Genomic DNA, 15,909 nt, shown 5'->3' on the forward strand with positions numbered 1-15,909 from the left:
AAATGGCTTTGTCCTTGTTGCTGGCAAGCCAGGCTCTGAATCTACCCAACAAGCAAAGCTGCTGTGCAAGGAGGGACCATATTCTACAGTCATCAAATTCCTCTTGTACCTTTGCAAGCTAAGCCCCCACACCCCAAGGGACCTCACCTGACCACCATCTTGACGGGGTACACGCCAATGCCCAGGCGCCGGTTCTCGGGGATGACGTAAGAGATCCTGCCACTGCTGTTGCTGATCTCTGTGTCAAAGTAAACCCACTCCCCTGATGGAGGCTGGGTCATGATGTGAATGTCCACCTGGGGAGACAACAAGGCTGGGTCAAACACAGCATTAAAGACACAGGTGAGTGTCTGAACAGGCCAAGCACCAGGACCTTCCACTCAAGCCCCTTTGGATGGCAACTGAGAAGCACCCAAATATCAGGACACTGGAATGAGATCTGGATGCTGTTCCTGGTAGGAAGCACCACACAAGTCTGAGCAAGAGAGCCTGGTCAAGATGCAAAGGTAGCAGACCCCATTGGGGACCAAGAGAGCACCAACTAGCACCACTTCCACACCTTAACTTTTCACCCTTCGGTGCACAATCCCCATAGCAGACACGGTACCTTTTCTCCTGTGAGTGTGACCATATCTAATGGACCATACATAAACCTTCCAGTTAAGGTCTGGGGCCCATCTTCATTAGCAATGGTGTCATTTATCCTGTGGTTGGCTGTGACGTTCTACACAAGTCAAGAGCAAAAGGAGACCAAAAACAAAAAAGGAAAAAAGAAAAAGAGAAAAAAAATGTTGGCAGTGATGGACAGGCTCACAGGGAAATGCCAAATCTAACTGGACAGACTGGAGTGTGGGCTTCTCTGTGCCATCCCCCCACTTCCACTCTACCCACAGCTTTCAGTTTTAGAAAAGAATTTGACCTGAGGCAGAGGTGGGACTCTGTGCTCTGCACCATGGGGAGGATTTCAGTGTAGGTGGCTGAAGAGCCTATTTCAGCGGCAGTTTGTATGTGCAGTTCTGATCCTGTCTGTTAACTCTCACACTCTGGATTTCAGAAGCAATGCAGGCAGCTGCCAGAGAAATCTGCTGACATTGTTTCGGCTCTGGAAGAAAACTGCCCTCTTGCAGGAACTAGAGATGCTTGCTGGGAGTGAAGGGCATTTACTAAGCAGAGAGTTTACATTATTTGGACTTGGAGAGATGCAGGAAGCATTGGCTGTGGGTCAGGGAAAGAGACCCTGACCCACAGGCAATGCTCCCTGCATTTTTCATAGACTCAAGGCCAAGAGGAGATCTTGCTGGTACAGATCTTTTGGGCTGTTCTTTCACAACTACATGGGTAGTGATGTATACCAGCAGTGCAATGTGCTCCTCTATTTCTGCCATGGACAGACACAGCTGTGCCCACGCTGGCCACTTTCAGTGCCATTCTTGCAGCCCAATTCTAAACCCCTCTACATGGCAACACTCCCTTCTGCTCTGGAGGCAGCCCCCTAAACACCCTTACCCGCAGCTTCACATGTGTCCTCTTGCGGAGCCACTTCTCACGAGGCTTCGAGGGGGTGAAGACAGACACCTCCTTCCCATCAAGCTCCAAAACACTCGAGTTCTCATGCCTCATCACCTGCAGGAGGACAGATGCCACTGAGATGTTCTACTCCTGAGCCAGCCATGAGCAAGGGCAGTATCTGGACAGGGGTGGTTTGAGTTTGCCTGCTGGGCATTTGGCTTGTCAGCTTTGTAGGTTATATGGGCTGCTCCCTTAACTGCAAGGACAAGTGGTATCTCCTGAATTAGCAAACCCTGTGGCCAGCACTGACTTAATCCTAGCTGGGACCAAGTCATTCAGATTGTCAGGAGGCAAAAAAATGACTGAGACAAAGCAGAACAAGCTCTGCACTTAGATATCTGCCTTTTCTCCACTCCAGGCCTCCATGAGTCCCTTCCCATGGTGTGTGAGGGGATTAAAAGTGAGGGTACATCTCAGAGATTGCTCTAAGACTGGGAGGCGACCCTGCACAGAGGACTCTGAAATCAGCAGTAGTCCTTAGTGATCTCACACTACCAAAAAATTAAGAAAGCTCTTTGATGTGGGCATTTTCACAAGGTCTTGAATACATTTTGTGAGGTCAGCAGCTCTCCAGCTAACCTAGGCTGTTGTGGTCTGACACAGGCCAGCTTGCTTTGCAGAGCTGAAGCTGTTTTTCTTCCAGGAAAGTGGAAAAAGGACCCCAGGGTCCTTTTTCATCCCCCAGGGATGAGCTTGCTGGAGAGGGAGTTCATAGAAATTCAAAGCAACCAAAATAACAAGTTTTACCGACAATTATTTAAATCACAAATCTATTTTGAGTACTGTTTGGGCTTGTTTTAACAAGATTGAATATTTGGAGGCTAAAGCTATTCAACAGCTTACTTTTACGTTTTGTCCAGAGATGACTCTCAAAGGCGGTTAGAAACAAGTCCTTATTAGGGGAAAAAGTGGTGTGGTGCTTTGAAGGACAGCAGGAAGAAGGGGGATGAGAGAAACCCTGGTCTGAAGACACTGAGGAAGGCAATAGGGTGCCTGACTACCCAGACAGCCACCAGCGGGCTTTGAATGGATGGAGAGGTACCTCAGGCTTCAAGAGATGAAGCACCATGCTGTGCTACAGATCCAGGTTTGGGCTGAATCCTAAGTAATTGGTTATTTCTTGAGTAAAGCATTTTGTGTATGGGACTGTCGTGACTGTTCCCACTCATGCACAATTATGGTTCTCTCCACTGAGCCCCAGGAGGCTGAGTTTGATGCAGGGCTGGGGGTTCACAGCAGCTGATCCAGCAAGGTGTGTGCAAGCACAGAGATGTCTCACTGGGCTAGATACAGCCCTGGAAGAAAGGGTCTCACTGGATTGTCGCTACTACTCAGCTGCCACCAGCACTGACATCTCTGTTGTTTATGGTTCCCATGCTATTTGGAAGATAGCACTGAAAGAAAGTTTGCCAACAGAATCATAAATAATTGAGAGCTGCAGTCAAGGAGGCTGGAAGAGAGCAGGGACAGCTGAACAGCTGAGATAACACAAAGCAAACCTAAGCACTGAAGTGGGCAACACAATCCACAGAGTTACTTTGAGTTTTGTTTTGGGTCTTTTTTTTTTCCTTCGCCCTCCAGTTCCATGCTCTAAGTATCATTCCTTGGGGGTTTCATACTTTGTAAGGCAAATAACTCCCCCTCATCCCTAAGGAACTGAAGGAAAACACATTTTAAACAGTAAATTTACATTTCAGGCCAAATGTAGGTTGATAAAATCTGAGGTGCCAGATTCCAGACACCAGCAATCCCAATTTACCTAGTCCTAGGAGAACTGCTTTGTACTGCAGGAACAAGGACAGATGATGGTCTGAGTCCCCAGAGGAGAGCACAATAACTTAGAAAGCCAATGAGCACCTGAACTTTGTTTTTCAATTCAACTCATATTCATACAAAACTCATCCTTTGCTTTTATTGTATTTGGTGCTATTTTTATTTGTGCATCAAGGATCTCCCTTTAACTTTTAGACTTGTGATCCAAATGCACACACACAGAGAACAGCTCTCTTAAGAAACAAGTGCCACCAACTTTTGCAATTGTGATTTGATAGGAAATAGCCCTGGGCTCACACCACGGACCACATGAAACCTGCTCTGATGACAAAACTCAGACTCAAGCTTACCAGGTATGACAGCAGAAGTCTTTAGCTCTGCCAACAACAGGATGGGGAAGAAAATGGACCTGCAGCAGCAGAGGGCATTTTTTCATCTCTATGTATCAACAAGAGTTATGGAAGGTGCAGTGGAAAAACAAAGAGCTCAAGACATTTTTCAGCCCAATGGAGATCGAGAGGACAACTGTACCTGTCTCAGCAGGAAGGAGACAACATCTGTGGATTCCCAGTAGCTGGCATGGAAGAGGTGTGGCAAAGCGACTGTTGGGAAAGCCGTCAGAGCATCAGGACAGTAGAGCGCGTAGTCGATCCTTTTGGTTCCCCACCATTTGGCAGCAACTGGAAGCAAAAGACTTGTTCAGACAAAGGGGGTTCACATGCATGTGCAGTCTCCATCACAAATGGTATTTCAAGGCTCGAGATCCTCACTCCAGGTACACCAGGAGTTTGTTCCCTGGCTGGTCGCACTGGAACAACCAACCCAGGACTCAGTGTTTGCTCACACCAAGAGAGGAACACACAGGGACACCAGCACGTGAGCTCCCCTTTATTTAAGCAAACATGAAAGTACTAGAGGACAGGTATTAACTGGCTGTTAGTCCTGTGAAATAGGTCCATGGCTCATGTGCAATGAGCTAGAAATTCCACATGCCGAAACAGAAGACAGAAAGGCAGAAACACAGCTCCCTGGAGCTGTAGGAGGAAGGATGTGTGTGCTCTGCCCACCACATTTCCAGCCCTGCTTCAAACTCCTTTAGCATTCACCAAGGAACAGCATCCAGATATTGGCCACACTGAAGAGGACTTGAATACTGGAAGCCTATATGAGATGCTGAAGGCACCTCAAGGCAGGAAATATGGCACAAGCTGCTGGGACTGGCATTCCCCAACAAGTCCTTGTTGCCCTCTTGGGCTACCATGTTACACACAACCGAGACATCCAGCCCAGCCTCCCCCAGAGCACAGCCTAGCTCTGCAGTGACCAACAAGAGAAGTATCTGGGAGTGCCAGGACTTCACTGCATGGGGGACTGAAAAGTACACCAGGATTTTGGGCAGGCAAGGTTACAGACAATGTAGGGGACCTTCTGTCTCAGTCAGGGAGCCAACAACCCCCACACAAGAGCCACCATTCATCCATGGGACATCACCACACTCCAACACTGCCCTGACCTCTGCCCCCACACACATCCTTTCTGACTCCCTAACAATGAGCATGCCTCAGCCCAAAGCCTGAGATCCCAAAGGTGTGAGCTGCTTCTCCAGCAGTGAGGGGTCCTCAGCAGCCACATGCTTCAGTCTGGAAAAGCAGCCATGAAAAGAGAAGATAGATCAGATCGAGCGGTAAGAGGAGCTGTGTTTGCGTGCAGGTTGCCAGCTGGGGCTTTGACAAGGGCTTTCTCAAGCTTGGCTATTCTCTATGACAATGTTTCCTTTTTATGGACTTCCAGGAAAGCTGCCAGGTATAAGGTATGATCCAACAAACCCCTCTTGTTACGGGAAACCTAGCTGCTGATGAGCACAGATGCTTAATCTAAAAGAAAATAAATGGGCGCACCACTTCATTCCAGAGGCCTGCACAAAGCTCCCACCACAGCAGCCTGTGGAAGGACATCAGCACACTGCCATGGTCCAGCCCTCGCTGTGCTGCATGTCCAGGCCACCCTCATACTAATGGCTCTGGCTTTTCTGAAGAGCAGAAGGGAAGGAGGAGGGTGTTGATGGATCAACATGACTTTTCCAGAGCTCACAGGCACCTCCTCACAGCCACTTCTGACTCCCTGTCTTCCAAATTGGTAGCTGCTGGTCGCGTCCCAACTTCTAATTTCTCATGCTTGGGTAATTTCAGATTCTTTGTAGGGAGCAGGCAGGTTTTACTTTTCCATGCTCAAAAGAGAGTGGCAGAGGCAGAAGCATTGTCCCCACAGCTCTGCCCAGAAGAACTCTCGCTCTTGCCAAGTTGTTAGCCATGTTACGATGGATCTTCAGAGCAAAGTGACAGAAATACTTGTTAAAATGCAATGAGAAATTGTAAGTGCTTCAGTGGTAGTGCATAGATCTGTTGCGAGTTCTGCGGCTATCGAACGAGAGAGGTCAGCCGGAGTGGATCTCTCCAGAATACCTGTCTTGATGTCCAGGTCGGGTATCCGAAGAGCACAGTCTGCAGCCTGACTCCAGGACCCTTTGAGCTTCCTTCCCTTCGAAGGGATTTCATGTTTATGCTGCCTACGCCTCTTGGATGAGGTTTGGGTAGGGGATTTGTGAGGGAGGGCAAGTTGGGACAGAAGGCTAAACCCTCTGCAATGATTAAGATGGTGTTTGGTTTCTAAAAAGGAAAAATAAAATCAATTTAAAAATAAAGCGGCAGAAACCAGACATTATTACGGCATACACCTGCCACAGGCACCACCTGTTTCCCCCGCCAGAAATCCACAGTGCCAGGGAAGCCACACACAGCCTGGGAGGCACCCACGGTTCCATGGTGCCCCTTTGGAGTTCCTTGGGCTCTTCCTGCAGGATAAGCACAGATTGAGTCCAACCCCCAATACTGCTTTGTGTTACCACTGTGCTAAACAAACGTGAGTGCAAGAGCTGCAAAGCCAGAGCCAGAGCTCAGAGGACGATGAAGGAGATGAAGGAAGGGGTTGTGACAGCCTCTGGGGCAGGCTGCACATGGGGTTAGCCCAGGCCAGGGCTGGACTGTTCCTCTCCAATCTCAGAAATAGGATTTGATGGCTGTGAAGTGCGTGAAGGAATAAACTACACAAAACAACAGCTGAATAATCAGGGAGAGCGTAGGGAAAGCAGAGAGCGGCAAGCATGGCACAGGCCTGATCCTGCTGTTGGCTCACAGAGGCAGGATCCTTCTGTCACATCACCCTGATGTAAACACCTCACAATGAAAAACTATCGCCCCCCACTTCCCATCCTGGCTGACCGAGCTCTGCAGCTCTCCGTGGGTGTGAAAGCAGCACAAACCAAACACCTTCTCCCCCAGGAACCCTCTTCCCAAGCAGATTAATATTTAGCAAGCGCCTGGCAAGATGTCTTACCAGGACATGGATAAGAACGCACACGGGGAGCGAGGTGTCAACTTTGTTTGTCACAGCACAGGCAGTCTATCCTGCTGCTGAGTGCTGCCCTGAGCAGGGCACGAAGTTACAGCAGTCCCTGAGCAGCACCCACAGACCTTCAGCAACTAACTGCTGCCTTGAGAACCATTACGAACCTCAGTAATTAATTACTGAGTTGTTCAGAGCCCTGTAGTCTAATGCGCCAGGAACGAAGGATCTCTAAATTTTTGCCACCTTCTGGGACAAGGATTTGGGTTGAAGCTTTTGGTGCTATTTTTTTGTTGTTTTGGTTTTTCTTTCTTAAGAAAAGTCTGAGTTACCAGAGATCCCTCAGGACTCTTAATCTTTCACCTCAGCTGAAATGAAGAAGGAGCTGAAGTGTTAGCACAGGCTGTTGTCCTCTACTGTATTAGCTGGGAAGTTATACAGGTCTCAGGAAAAATAAGTAATTAAAAATCCTTTTTATTCCTCATTTGGCTCTGGGATATAGGTGACTGGCTGACTCTGAGCTTCCCTGCAGGCTACAGAAGAGCTGAATTTTTAATGCAAAGTAACAAATACATAACCCAAATCTGTACTACCCTTTCAGCATTACAGAGGGGCTTATGCCTAGTTTTGTTGACCACATTTAAGTGATCTGCATCAAGCTACATCCTGCATTATCACTCTGCCAGTGCTGATCCCTACCAGTTCTGCATGACTTAACAACACAAACACCCCTCTGGAGTAACCCTCATCACGCACAGCAGCCCCTGGTACTCAGTTATCAATTATTGGTATGTTTGTGTGAAGAACTGATCACCAGCATGCTCCAGCGTGTGTAACCAAGTGTATCATATCCCATGGAGAAACAGATGATAACAAGTGACACTGACTATGGTAAAACCAGGCGGAGATGGAGTAGTTCCAGCTTTTTGTCACAAGTGGAAAGTGTAACCCCAGACAGACAGACAGACAGAAGCTGCGTGGCTCTGGCCCGATGCATGGTGCTGCGAGAGCGGTGCAGCAGCGAGCGGTAGTCTCGGAGGGGGTGAAACACTTACTGTTGGCTATGTTGGAAGCAGTGTAACTGTCTGCCATTCCTGAGACCTGGCTGGCAATGCTGATCTCACTGGCTCTCCGGAAGCCCCTGAACTGAGGGGCTGAAATGGGGGTGGACAGGGACGAGTTTTCCATGAAGACGGCACCATGAGACTGAACAACATCTGCTACAAAGTTGAAACAGGGAAATCAAAATATTAGACCAACAGACAGAGGCTGGGCAAGATGAACTGAGGGGAGGAAGGAGGCAAACAAGGCTGGTAGATGCAAAACCCTTTCAGAACTGATTGGAATCAGAAAAAAAAAGGAACACATTTCATCAGCGCTCTGGTTTGAAAAGAAAGCAAACACCACAGCAGGCAAAGAGACATGTGGCTGAAGGAGCAGTCTTTGATTGAGAGAAGCAAAATAAGTAGCTCAAAAAGCAAATCCAAAACCCTAAAGAAAAATCCAGGCAGACGTAATCAAGCAGCAAGAACAGAAGCATGTGTCATACATACAGATGTGAATACACACAACTTCATATATTCACATCCAGACAAAATAACCAAAGTAAGGAGAGCAACAACCAAAAACCCCTTAGATAGGGGTTGTTTTCTTGAGACGTTTAGACTTAAACACCTCCAAGACAGATGCTTTAAGGCATCAAAAAAAAATAAATTCAAGAAAACATTTTCATGCCTGGCAAGGACTACATTTGAGCTTGTGTTTTATTGCTAATGAATACAGCCAACACCTAAACTAAAAGTAAGGGCTGCTGAAAGGAGGGAGTCTGGTGCTGTGCACTTACATCTCCAATCGGTGTTGGCTGGTTGGGGAGCGCTCAGTCTCTGTGAAAACAGAGCTTGCTTTGTACAAGGTGCAAGTCTGGATTTTAAGACTCCAACCTGAGGTTCACCAAGTGTGGCCTAACCTTTTAGTATATAAATACAGAAAAGGAGGGTTTAAAGTCATGCTCACATGGACTTTATACATGCGGTGGAGGGAAACAGACCTAAAAGGTTCAGGGCTGGCCAATGGAGAGATGTTAAAGTCAGGACACAGTATGTGCAGGTCTGTTTTATCCCTGTAACACTGGTAGCAGCATCCACCCCTCTGTGGAAGCTACAAGGCTGAATTAAGTGTCTCAGGGCCATCCCATTGCAGAGGGTTTATGATGCCAATTCCAAGTCCTTCATAGCAGGCACCACCGGTATGACAGTAACCTGCAAAAGCAAATCTACCTATTATTGCCTTAACATTGCCCATCTCTGCTGTACCTGAGGAGCAGCATCTCAACTTTATTTCCAGGTATCAGACAGGGCACAGCTTTGTGCCCAGCCAGGCAACAGATGCCACAGGGAATGCGAGTATGTTGCTCCCACACACCAACATCCTCCACCTATTTCAGCCTATTTTAGCCATCCTTGGATTTCATCCCAGTCTGGGGCTGACATGGGGAGTTGTTTTGGCAACTAGGTTATTTTAATAGTGATCTCCTTGGCTTGGGGCTACTGATTTGCCTCCTCCCATCTCTCAGTTTGCAGCAGCAGTGTCTGTGCCCACACAGATCCCGCTGCAGTGGAGGGAAAGGGAATGTCTGAAGCAGAAAACATGTAGCTGTGTCACAAAAGAATTCTGTTCTCCGCAGGGAAAATCAGGCCACAAGCTGTTCTGTATAAAAGCTTTGTGGACTCCAAGATCTGAGCCTTAGTGGGAGCCTGACCTGATGATGAGCTGCACACACTGCCCACATTGTGACTGAAAGGCCATTATCAGCATCACTCTCAGCACTTTCCTCCTCTTTTCACCTTTCCTTGAGTTGCTGGCTGTCAAGGCTGCTACCAGAATCTGCAACCCAGCGGGCCCCACCAGGCCAGTACAGCTTTCTTACTGTAGAAAGCACCAGCACAAGCAAGAGGGGACAATTTGAGAGGAGGCTGTACTCAGACATGAGACAAGCCAGGAGCTGTATTCATTCCACAAAGGTCTCAAGGGTAAAAGGTCCCATTCCTGCATGACCTGAGGCAACCCTCTCATCCCTTCCCCAGTTACCCTTTCTCCTCCTTTCCCTTGACCTGGTCAGATTCAAGGAGAGGTTTGGCTTGGTCTGTGCTAGGTAAACGCCAGGTGCAGGTTTAACTAACAACTGCGAGTGAAACCTGAACATCTTCTCTCTGTTAAATATGTCTTCAATGGCTTGAATTAGAAAGCAGCTGGAAGGTGTGCTGAAGAGTGCAGCAGCAACGCCACCCAGGAGACGAGGCTGGGCCAAATAAGGTGCTCCCTGGGTCAGCCATGGCTCCAGCTCCATTAACATGTCTTCCCTTAGCTCTGCCTGAATTATATCTCCTTTTTTTGAGACCCCAGAAAGTGGAGAGTGAATAAACAGTGGTACCTGAGGCTTGCTCTTTTGAGCCACTCTCACTTTCCTGGGCCCAACTGGGGATTTTTGAATACCATGAGGTTTGAAACAAATGATCCAAACTCAACAGACCTTCCAACACCACCCTAGCCAGTGTCACCAGAGGAGCAATTTTCATTATTATAAAAGCCCTAAACCATTTTAGCCTTACTGAACAACAGTTTAGTATTGACAAAGTTGGTGGCAGGAGCCTGCTCTGCAGGGGACAAAGTGCTGACTGACTGCGGCACTCCTGTACTCCAGCCCATTCCAGTTGCTTTTATGATTCTCCCTTTTCATAACATTCTGGAATGTTTTGGGCTGCAAAGGCCCTTTAAAGGTCATCTAGTCCTGCCTGCCTGCAATGAGCAGGGACATCTGCAACTAGATCAGGTTGCTCAGAGCCTCATCCAACCTGATTTTGAATGTTTCCAGGGGTGGGGCATCTACCAACTCTCTGGGCAACCTGGGCCAGTGTCTCACCACCATCAGTGTGAAAAATTTCTTCCTTATCTCTAATCTAAATCTATTTTAACTTAAAACCATCGCCCATTGTCCTGTCATAACAGGCCCTGCTAAAAAATCTGTCCCTGGCTTTCTTACAGGCCCTTTTAAGCACTCAAAGGCCACTGTGAGATCTCCCCAGTGCCAAACCCCACACTTTTCCCAAACTACACACCATCTGCCCCTGAAAAAGGTCATTTTCTAAGAAAAACAAGGGCCAGGAAAAGGCAGGGCAGGAAGTGTGGACAGAAACTCCCCTTTATGCATCACTGCCCCTTCAGCCAAACTTCCTGAACCCCAAAGCTGCAGCAACAGTGACTTCCAGATGAAACCCCAGGACCTTACTTGCAGAAAAACCCCACCCTAACAATTATTTCCCCATCTCTGTTGTTCTTTGCACCAAATCCCTTGTGCAGCATCACTCTTGCAATCTTGAAACTACAGAGGCTTTCCTGGGGAGTGTAATCAGGACAGGATCTCACAGATGGTGCCACAGATTGACCCCAGCACTTGCAACCACTCCTGCTCCTAACAGGAACAGTCCAAAGTCCTCTGCATTGCAGAGGTGGCATCCCCAGCCACAACTTGGGTCCTGACAATTGTGGGGAGGTTCTCTGGGCAAGCACTTTGTGCCCAGGGTGAAGTCAGATGGCTGGACCAGGCCCAGCAGTAGCAAGACTTTCATCAAGACTAGTAGTTCCTTTATGTCACAAAGTAAGGACAGAAGCACCCCCAATTTACTGCACTGGCTGAATGGTACTTTGTACTTTTATGGCACAATTTATCTGAAAAAAGAAGCCTCAGGAAAAGGAGACTTGGCTTGAGTGGTGCCCTGAGCACCTCCTCTCCCAGCACAGTACCTGTAGCTGCATGAACTGCAGTGTGTGCACATTGGGCCAGTGCAATAACAGCTTTAACTCAAGAGAGGTGACATAAGAAGCAAAATCACTTTCTTTCTGCCTACCTGTGGATCTTTAATACTCATTTTAGTCCTGTGCCTTTTCATTTATGGACTCGTTTGTCACTGTTCTTACTAATTGTTTCCTACTAAGTGAACAGCACTGGGCCATCACCTTAATGTACTGCTGGCACTGCATTCCGTCCTTGGGGTATCTGTGGCAGATTTCAATATGTGCTGTTTGCAGGCTGAGCTGTGGCACCAAAGCAGAAAACACTGAAAGCAATCAAAAATGTGTCAAGTTCAATAAATATAAAAAAAAATTAAAACAAAACAGGAAAGCCAGCCAGCTGATCAGCACAGGCCAGACCCTGCCTGTGCTGGAGTCACTGGTCAGCGCTGGGCACTCTGCAGTTGCTACCCTGGGATCAACAGCAACACAGATTTATTTTTGTCCTTAAGTTTTTATGATTCTGGAAATTTCCTGCAGTCCTGTGGCTGAACAGGGATTCAGCACTTGGTACAGTCAAGCCAAGCACTGCTTGGCCACACTGTGCTCTTGGTACACAAGGTAAAGAGCAGAGAAGCTTCTAAAAGCTCTGACCTGATAGAAGGAAATATCAGCTGACAGTTAAATGGCATTTCATTAGTGATCTCCAAAGTGATTAATTAATAGTGCCAGATCCTTCCTCTCAGCTTTGTTACAGAACATCACAGCACAGGCAACATGGCAACTGCATACCTGAAAATCATCTACATCTTCAAAAGACAAAGGCAGAGACTGTCTGGAATAGTCAGCACTGTTGCCATCCTGTATGACCACATAACACACTGGACTGCTCATAAACAGCAAGGATCAGCTTGTTAAAGACAACCAGGCAGCAGAACCAAAGCTCTCAATGCACAACACTGAAAAAAGGGGGAAGAAGGGGCAAGTAAGACACATGGGGAAGAAAAAAAACTCAAAGTCAAGTCGCATTAAAATTGCAGATGTAGCACCAGCCACAACCAGAATAAATCAGGCCATGCAGCATTTAGGATGGAAAATAAGGCAAAACCAAATGCATCAAAATTTGCTTGTAAGGCAGAATTGAGAAATTAATTTTCAAAAGCCAACACGTATAACCACCGTGGGGGCTGAAAGCCTCAGTCACTGTATTCAGCAGAGCCACAAGGACTGTTCAGGCACAAAATACTCAAGTGGTCAGAATCTGGTCTGACACAGACATTAGACTTCTGGCCATGGTGCAGCATGGGTGACTGCTGGGAGCTGCACACTGCAGACAACCAACCATTTCCCTGGGGATCCTGCATGTGAACAGGGCCACCCAGGGACTCTGTCTTTCTGTGCCAAAGCCTCTTTCCAGCAGCACAGCCACCACAGATGGACAACAGTGAGTACAGGGCAGCAGACTTCCCTTCTGGCATGAACACCAGAATGGGGCCACGTTTGTAATCTCAACTTGTTTTTTTTTCATGATGGGTCTCCCAGACCCATCCCAAGTGGTTATTTCATGTGGCACACCCTGAGATACAGCATGAAGTTTTCAACTCCAGGAGGCAACAGTATGATCTCCAAAAAGCACCCCAAGTACCCAACAACACAGACAATACAAAAGTGTAGATTACACACACTCAGCAAAACCAGCACTTTTATTGGAAACATCTTGCCAATTCAGTACAGGAACGGGGATACTTGTTTCCATGAAGCTGTCCTGGTGCTGGAGAGCACCCAGAGGGCTACTTTCCATGAGAAGGATGGGATTGTTCTGGATTGTCTCAACTAGAAGCAGATGGGGGAAAAAAAACAAAACAGAAGGACAAAGAACAGACATGCGACCACAAAGTGTTAACATACAAACAGTTACAACTGAGCACTTCAACTATGAAAAGACAACCTTCAAATTGAATAAAAGAAACAAAACACAGGTGGCTTTCCAAATAGACCCACATCAAAGAGATTAACTGGTAGAAGAGGAGAGCACAACGATGGCATTTCAACAACAAAAGGGAGTCCTCTTAACCAGTGAGCCAAATCCTTGAATGCCCAGCAGTTCCACAGAAATCCTTTTACTATGAGGGGAAAATAGTACGCTGTAAGGGGAGATTTACTTGAATCAGGCTCAGCCTACACAGTACAAAACAGGGATGTAAATCTGATTTCACTCTGCAAATTGGTTGTAATGAAACAGAACCCAACATTTAGTACAGATGGGAAAATGAAAACAAAATCAAAACCGAAGGTTTAAGGAACTTTCTGAATCATAACCTAAACCAAAAAAAGCCAGCTATCTGCATGAGGAAATATGCATGAGCAGTATTACAGCTTTGTACATAACTAATTAGAACTGAGCACCTGAATTTTTTTGTGATCATCAAATCACACAGCTTAATTAGAGCAGCAATTAACTTTTCTGGAGCGCCTTACAGTGAACACTAACCAGTAGCAGCTTTGCAAGTCATGGTTAGAACACTCCTCCTGTGTAAATCAGCACTCTGAAATCGTGACTCTAATGGAAAGGAAGAGCCTGTTACTTCATGATAAGGAAATGAAGAGGTTTTGTCTTACAGGAGAATTTAAAGCTGCTTTTTTGTCAGTTTTATTCATCAAGACAGAGCAGCATCTCTTAAAATAACTAGGCTCAAACCGGGAGAGGGTTTTGAAATCACTCTGCCCTTCTCATAGTTGAGCTGATTGCTGTTTAACTCCTCTCCATCACATAGCAAGCCTCTCTCTAAACACAGCAAACTCAAAGGTCTAGGGAGGCACAGCAAACCAATAAGATCTCTGCTGCTGTACAGAATGACAACCAGAACGCAGGCTGCCCTGTGTCAATGGACTTCTATCTTTGGCTTCAGTGAGAACAGGGGATTTGAAATGTATTTTAGAGGAAGATGGCAAACTACTTGGGATTTTAATTTATTTTTTTTTAAGAAGCCACTTGCAGCTGATACCTAGAATACACCCAAAAAGCAAACTGCTTTTCAAGTTGCTATAGATTCCCTGAGCTGGGGGACTGGGTACAAATGTAATTGTGGGTGGATGCATTTTTTAAAAGTGTTGCAGCAAGATCTTTGCTAAATTTGACAAGTGAGTGAGGCCTGCTGAAAGTATTTTATTCACTTTATTAAACAAGGGGTTTAGTTTATGCCCATTTATCACATCAGACCTCCAGATTCAGTAATGGCAATACAATCTTTAAAGACACCTACATAGGAGATGGTTGCTTTGGATTTTCAATTTAAAAATGATGTAGAGTATCATCAAAATTATTCAGCTCTAGATACATATTTCTCTTTATTTAGTCCTGGATGATTCACATATTAAACAAATGGAAAACTACCAGAGCTCTTGGGAAAAAAAAACCTAACCAAATCCCAATGTCCTTTCTTCAGCTGGTGGCTTTGCTATTCTACTCCGGTTTGCCAGCATGATCTCTTGTATGTTTTTAAGTCTAGTTTTGTAGCAGTGACTCTTGGTTGCAATGCTGACTTCAAGTAGCCATTGACTAACAACCTCTAGCAAGGGGAATATTACAGTGCAATTGTTCTTCCTGCACCAAAGCCCTGACCCTACAGGGAACCAAAACTACTTGAAGCAGAAAGGTCAAATTTCGTTTTGCACAGTGGTGACCTTCCCTTCTCCTTGCAGTGAGAGTCTGCACTGAGATGGCAACAGACCATGAGAGTCTAGGCACAGAAGTGAGGTGAAGGTGGTAAGAAATACCTAATTTCTCTTATTATGTCAACTGCAGGAGTACTGATGTAATGGGAGCAGAGGCAGGGCATAGTCAAGACACAGCTGTTTCAAATGCAGCCCAGTAAGGCAAAAGGGCATCATGCACACAGCCATTTTAGACTCTATTACAACTACAAGGGGGTAAAGAAAGTGCAGAGGCCACTGATGGCAGAGGAATTCTAGGTATCCAAGAAGACAAAGTGTCTCATTGACAAGGGGGCAAGGACAAGGCACTGTCACCAGCCCACTGATCTGCAGTAGCCTGTCCCATGAAAAAGCACAGGAAGCAAACAAGTAAGTCATCTCATTATCTCATCTTGATTCTGCTCCTTCCAGTCCTCTCTGGCCCTCCAAACATCAAAGTCCTAAACTCTGCCAAGTTAATCATGTTTCATTCAGTCCCTATCCCAAACACCAGCTTAGGTGTAAAACAGGGAGCTTCACAGAGGGGTCATCACAGCATGACTCTCAGCAGGTGATGGTCTTTGTGTGACAAATGAAGGCCATATGGGTCACAAGGCACTAATTTGGTTGGTACAAACTACTTTTCTAGTAAATTGAGAATAAGGCTAGTTTTATAGGGCAAAG

At 46.5% G+C, this 15,909-nt stretch overlaps 1 protein-coding gene across 9 annotated transcripts in view; it reads right to left on the reverse strand.

The window, feature by feature from the left end:
* PITPNM2 (phosphatidylinositol transfer protein membrane associated 2) overlaps positions 1-15,909 on the reverse strand; it is a 141,263-nt gene that overhangs the window by 7,064 nt on the left and 118,290 nt on the right. For 5 of the 9 annotated variants that reach the window (XM_054173137.1, XM_054173136.1, XM_054173139.1 and 2 more), the window contains 7 exons: positions 13,216-13,365; positions 7,800-7,964; positions 5,805-6,008; positions 3,874-4,022; positions 1,507-1,623; positions 608-724; positions 148-296 (listed from right to left, as the gene is read on the reverse strand). In XM_054173137.1, coding sequence (XP_054029112.1) covers positions 148-296; positions 608-724; positions 1,507-1,623; positions 3,874-4,022; positions 5,805-6,008; positions 7,800-7,964; positions 13,216-13,365 — 1,051 coding nt within the window. The remainder of the gene's footprint in view (positions 1-147; positions 297-607; positions 725-1,506; positions 1,624-3,873; positions 4,023-5,804; positions 6,009-7,799; positions 7,965-13,215; positions 13,366-15,909) is intronic. The other 4 variants (XM_054173141.1, XM_054173143.1, XM_054173144.1 and 1 more) reach the window with 4 other exon arrangements.

Source organism: Dryobates pubescens, chromosome 25 (genome assembly GCF_014839835.1).
Source record: "Dryobates pubescens isolate bDryPub1 chromosome 25, bDryPub1.pri, whole genome shotgun sequence".
Taxonomy (NCBI): domain Eukaryota; kingdom Metazoa; phylum Chordata; class Aves; order Piciformes; family Picidae; genus Dryobates; species Dryobates pubescens.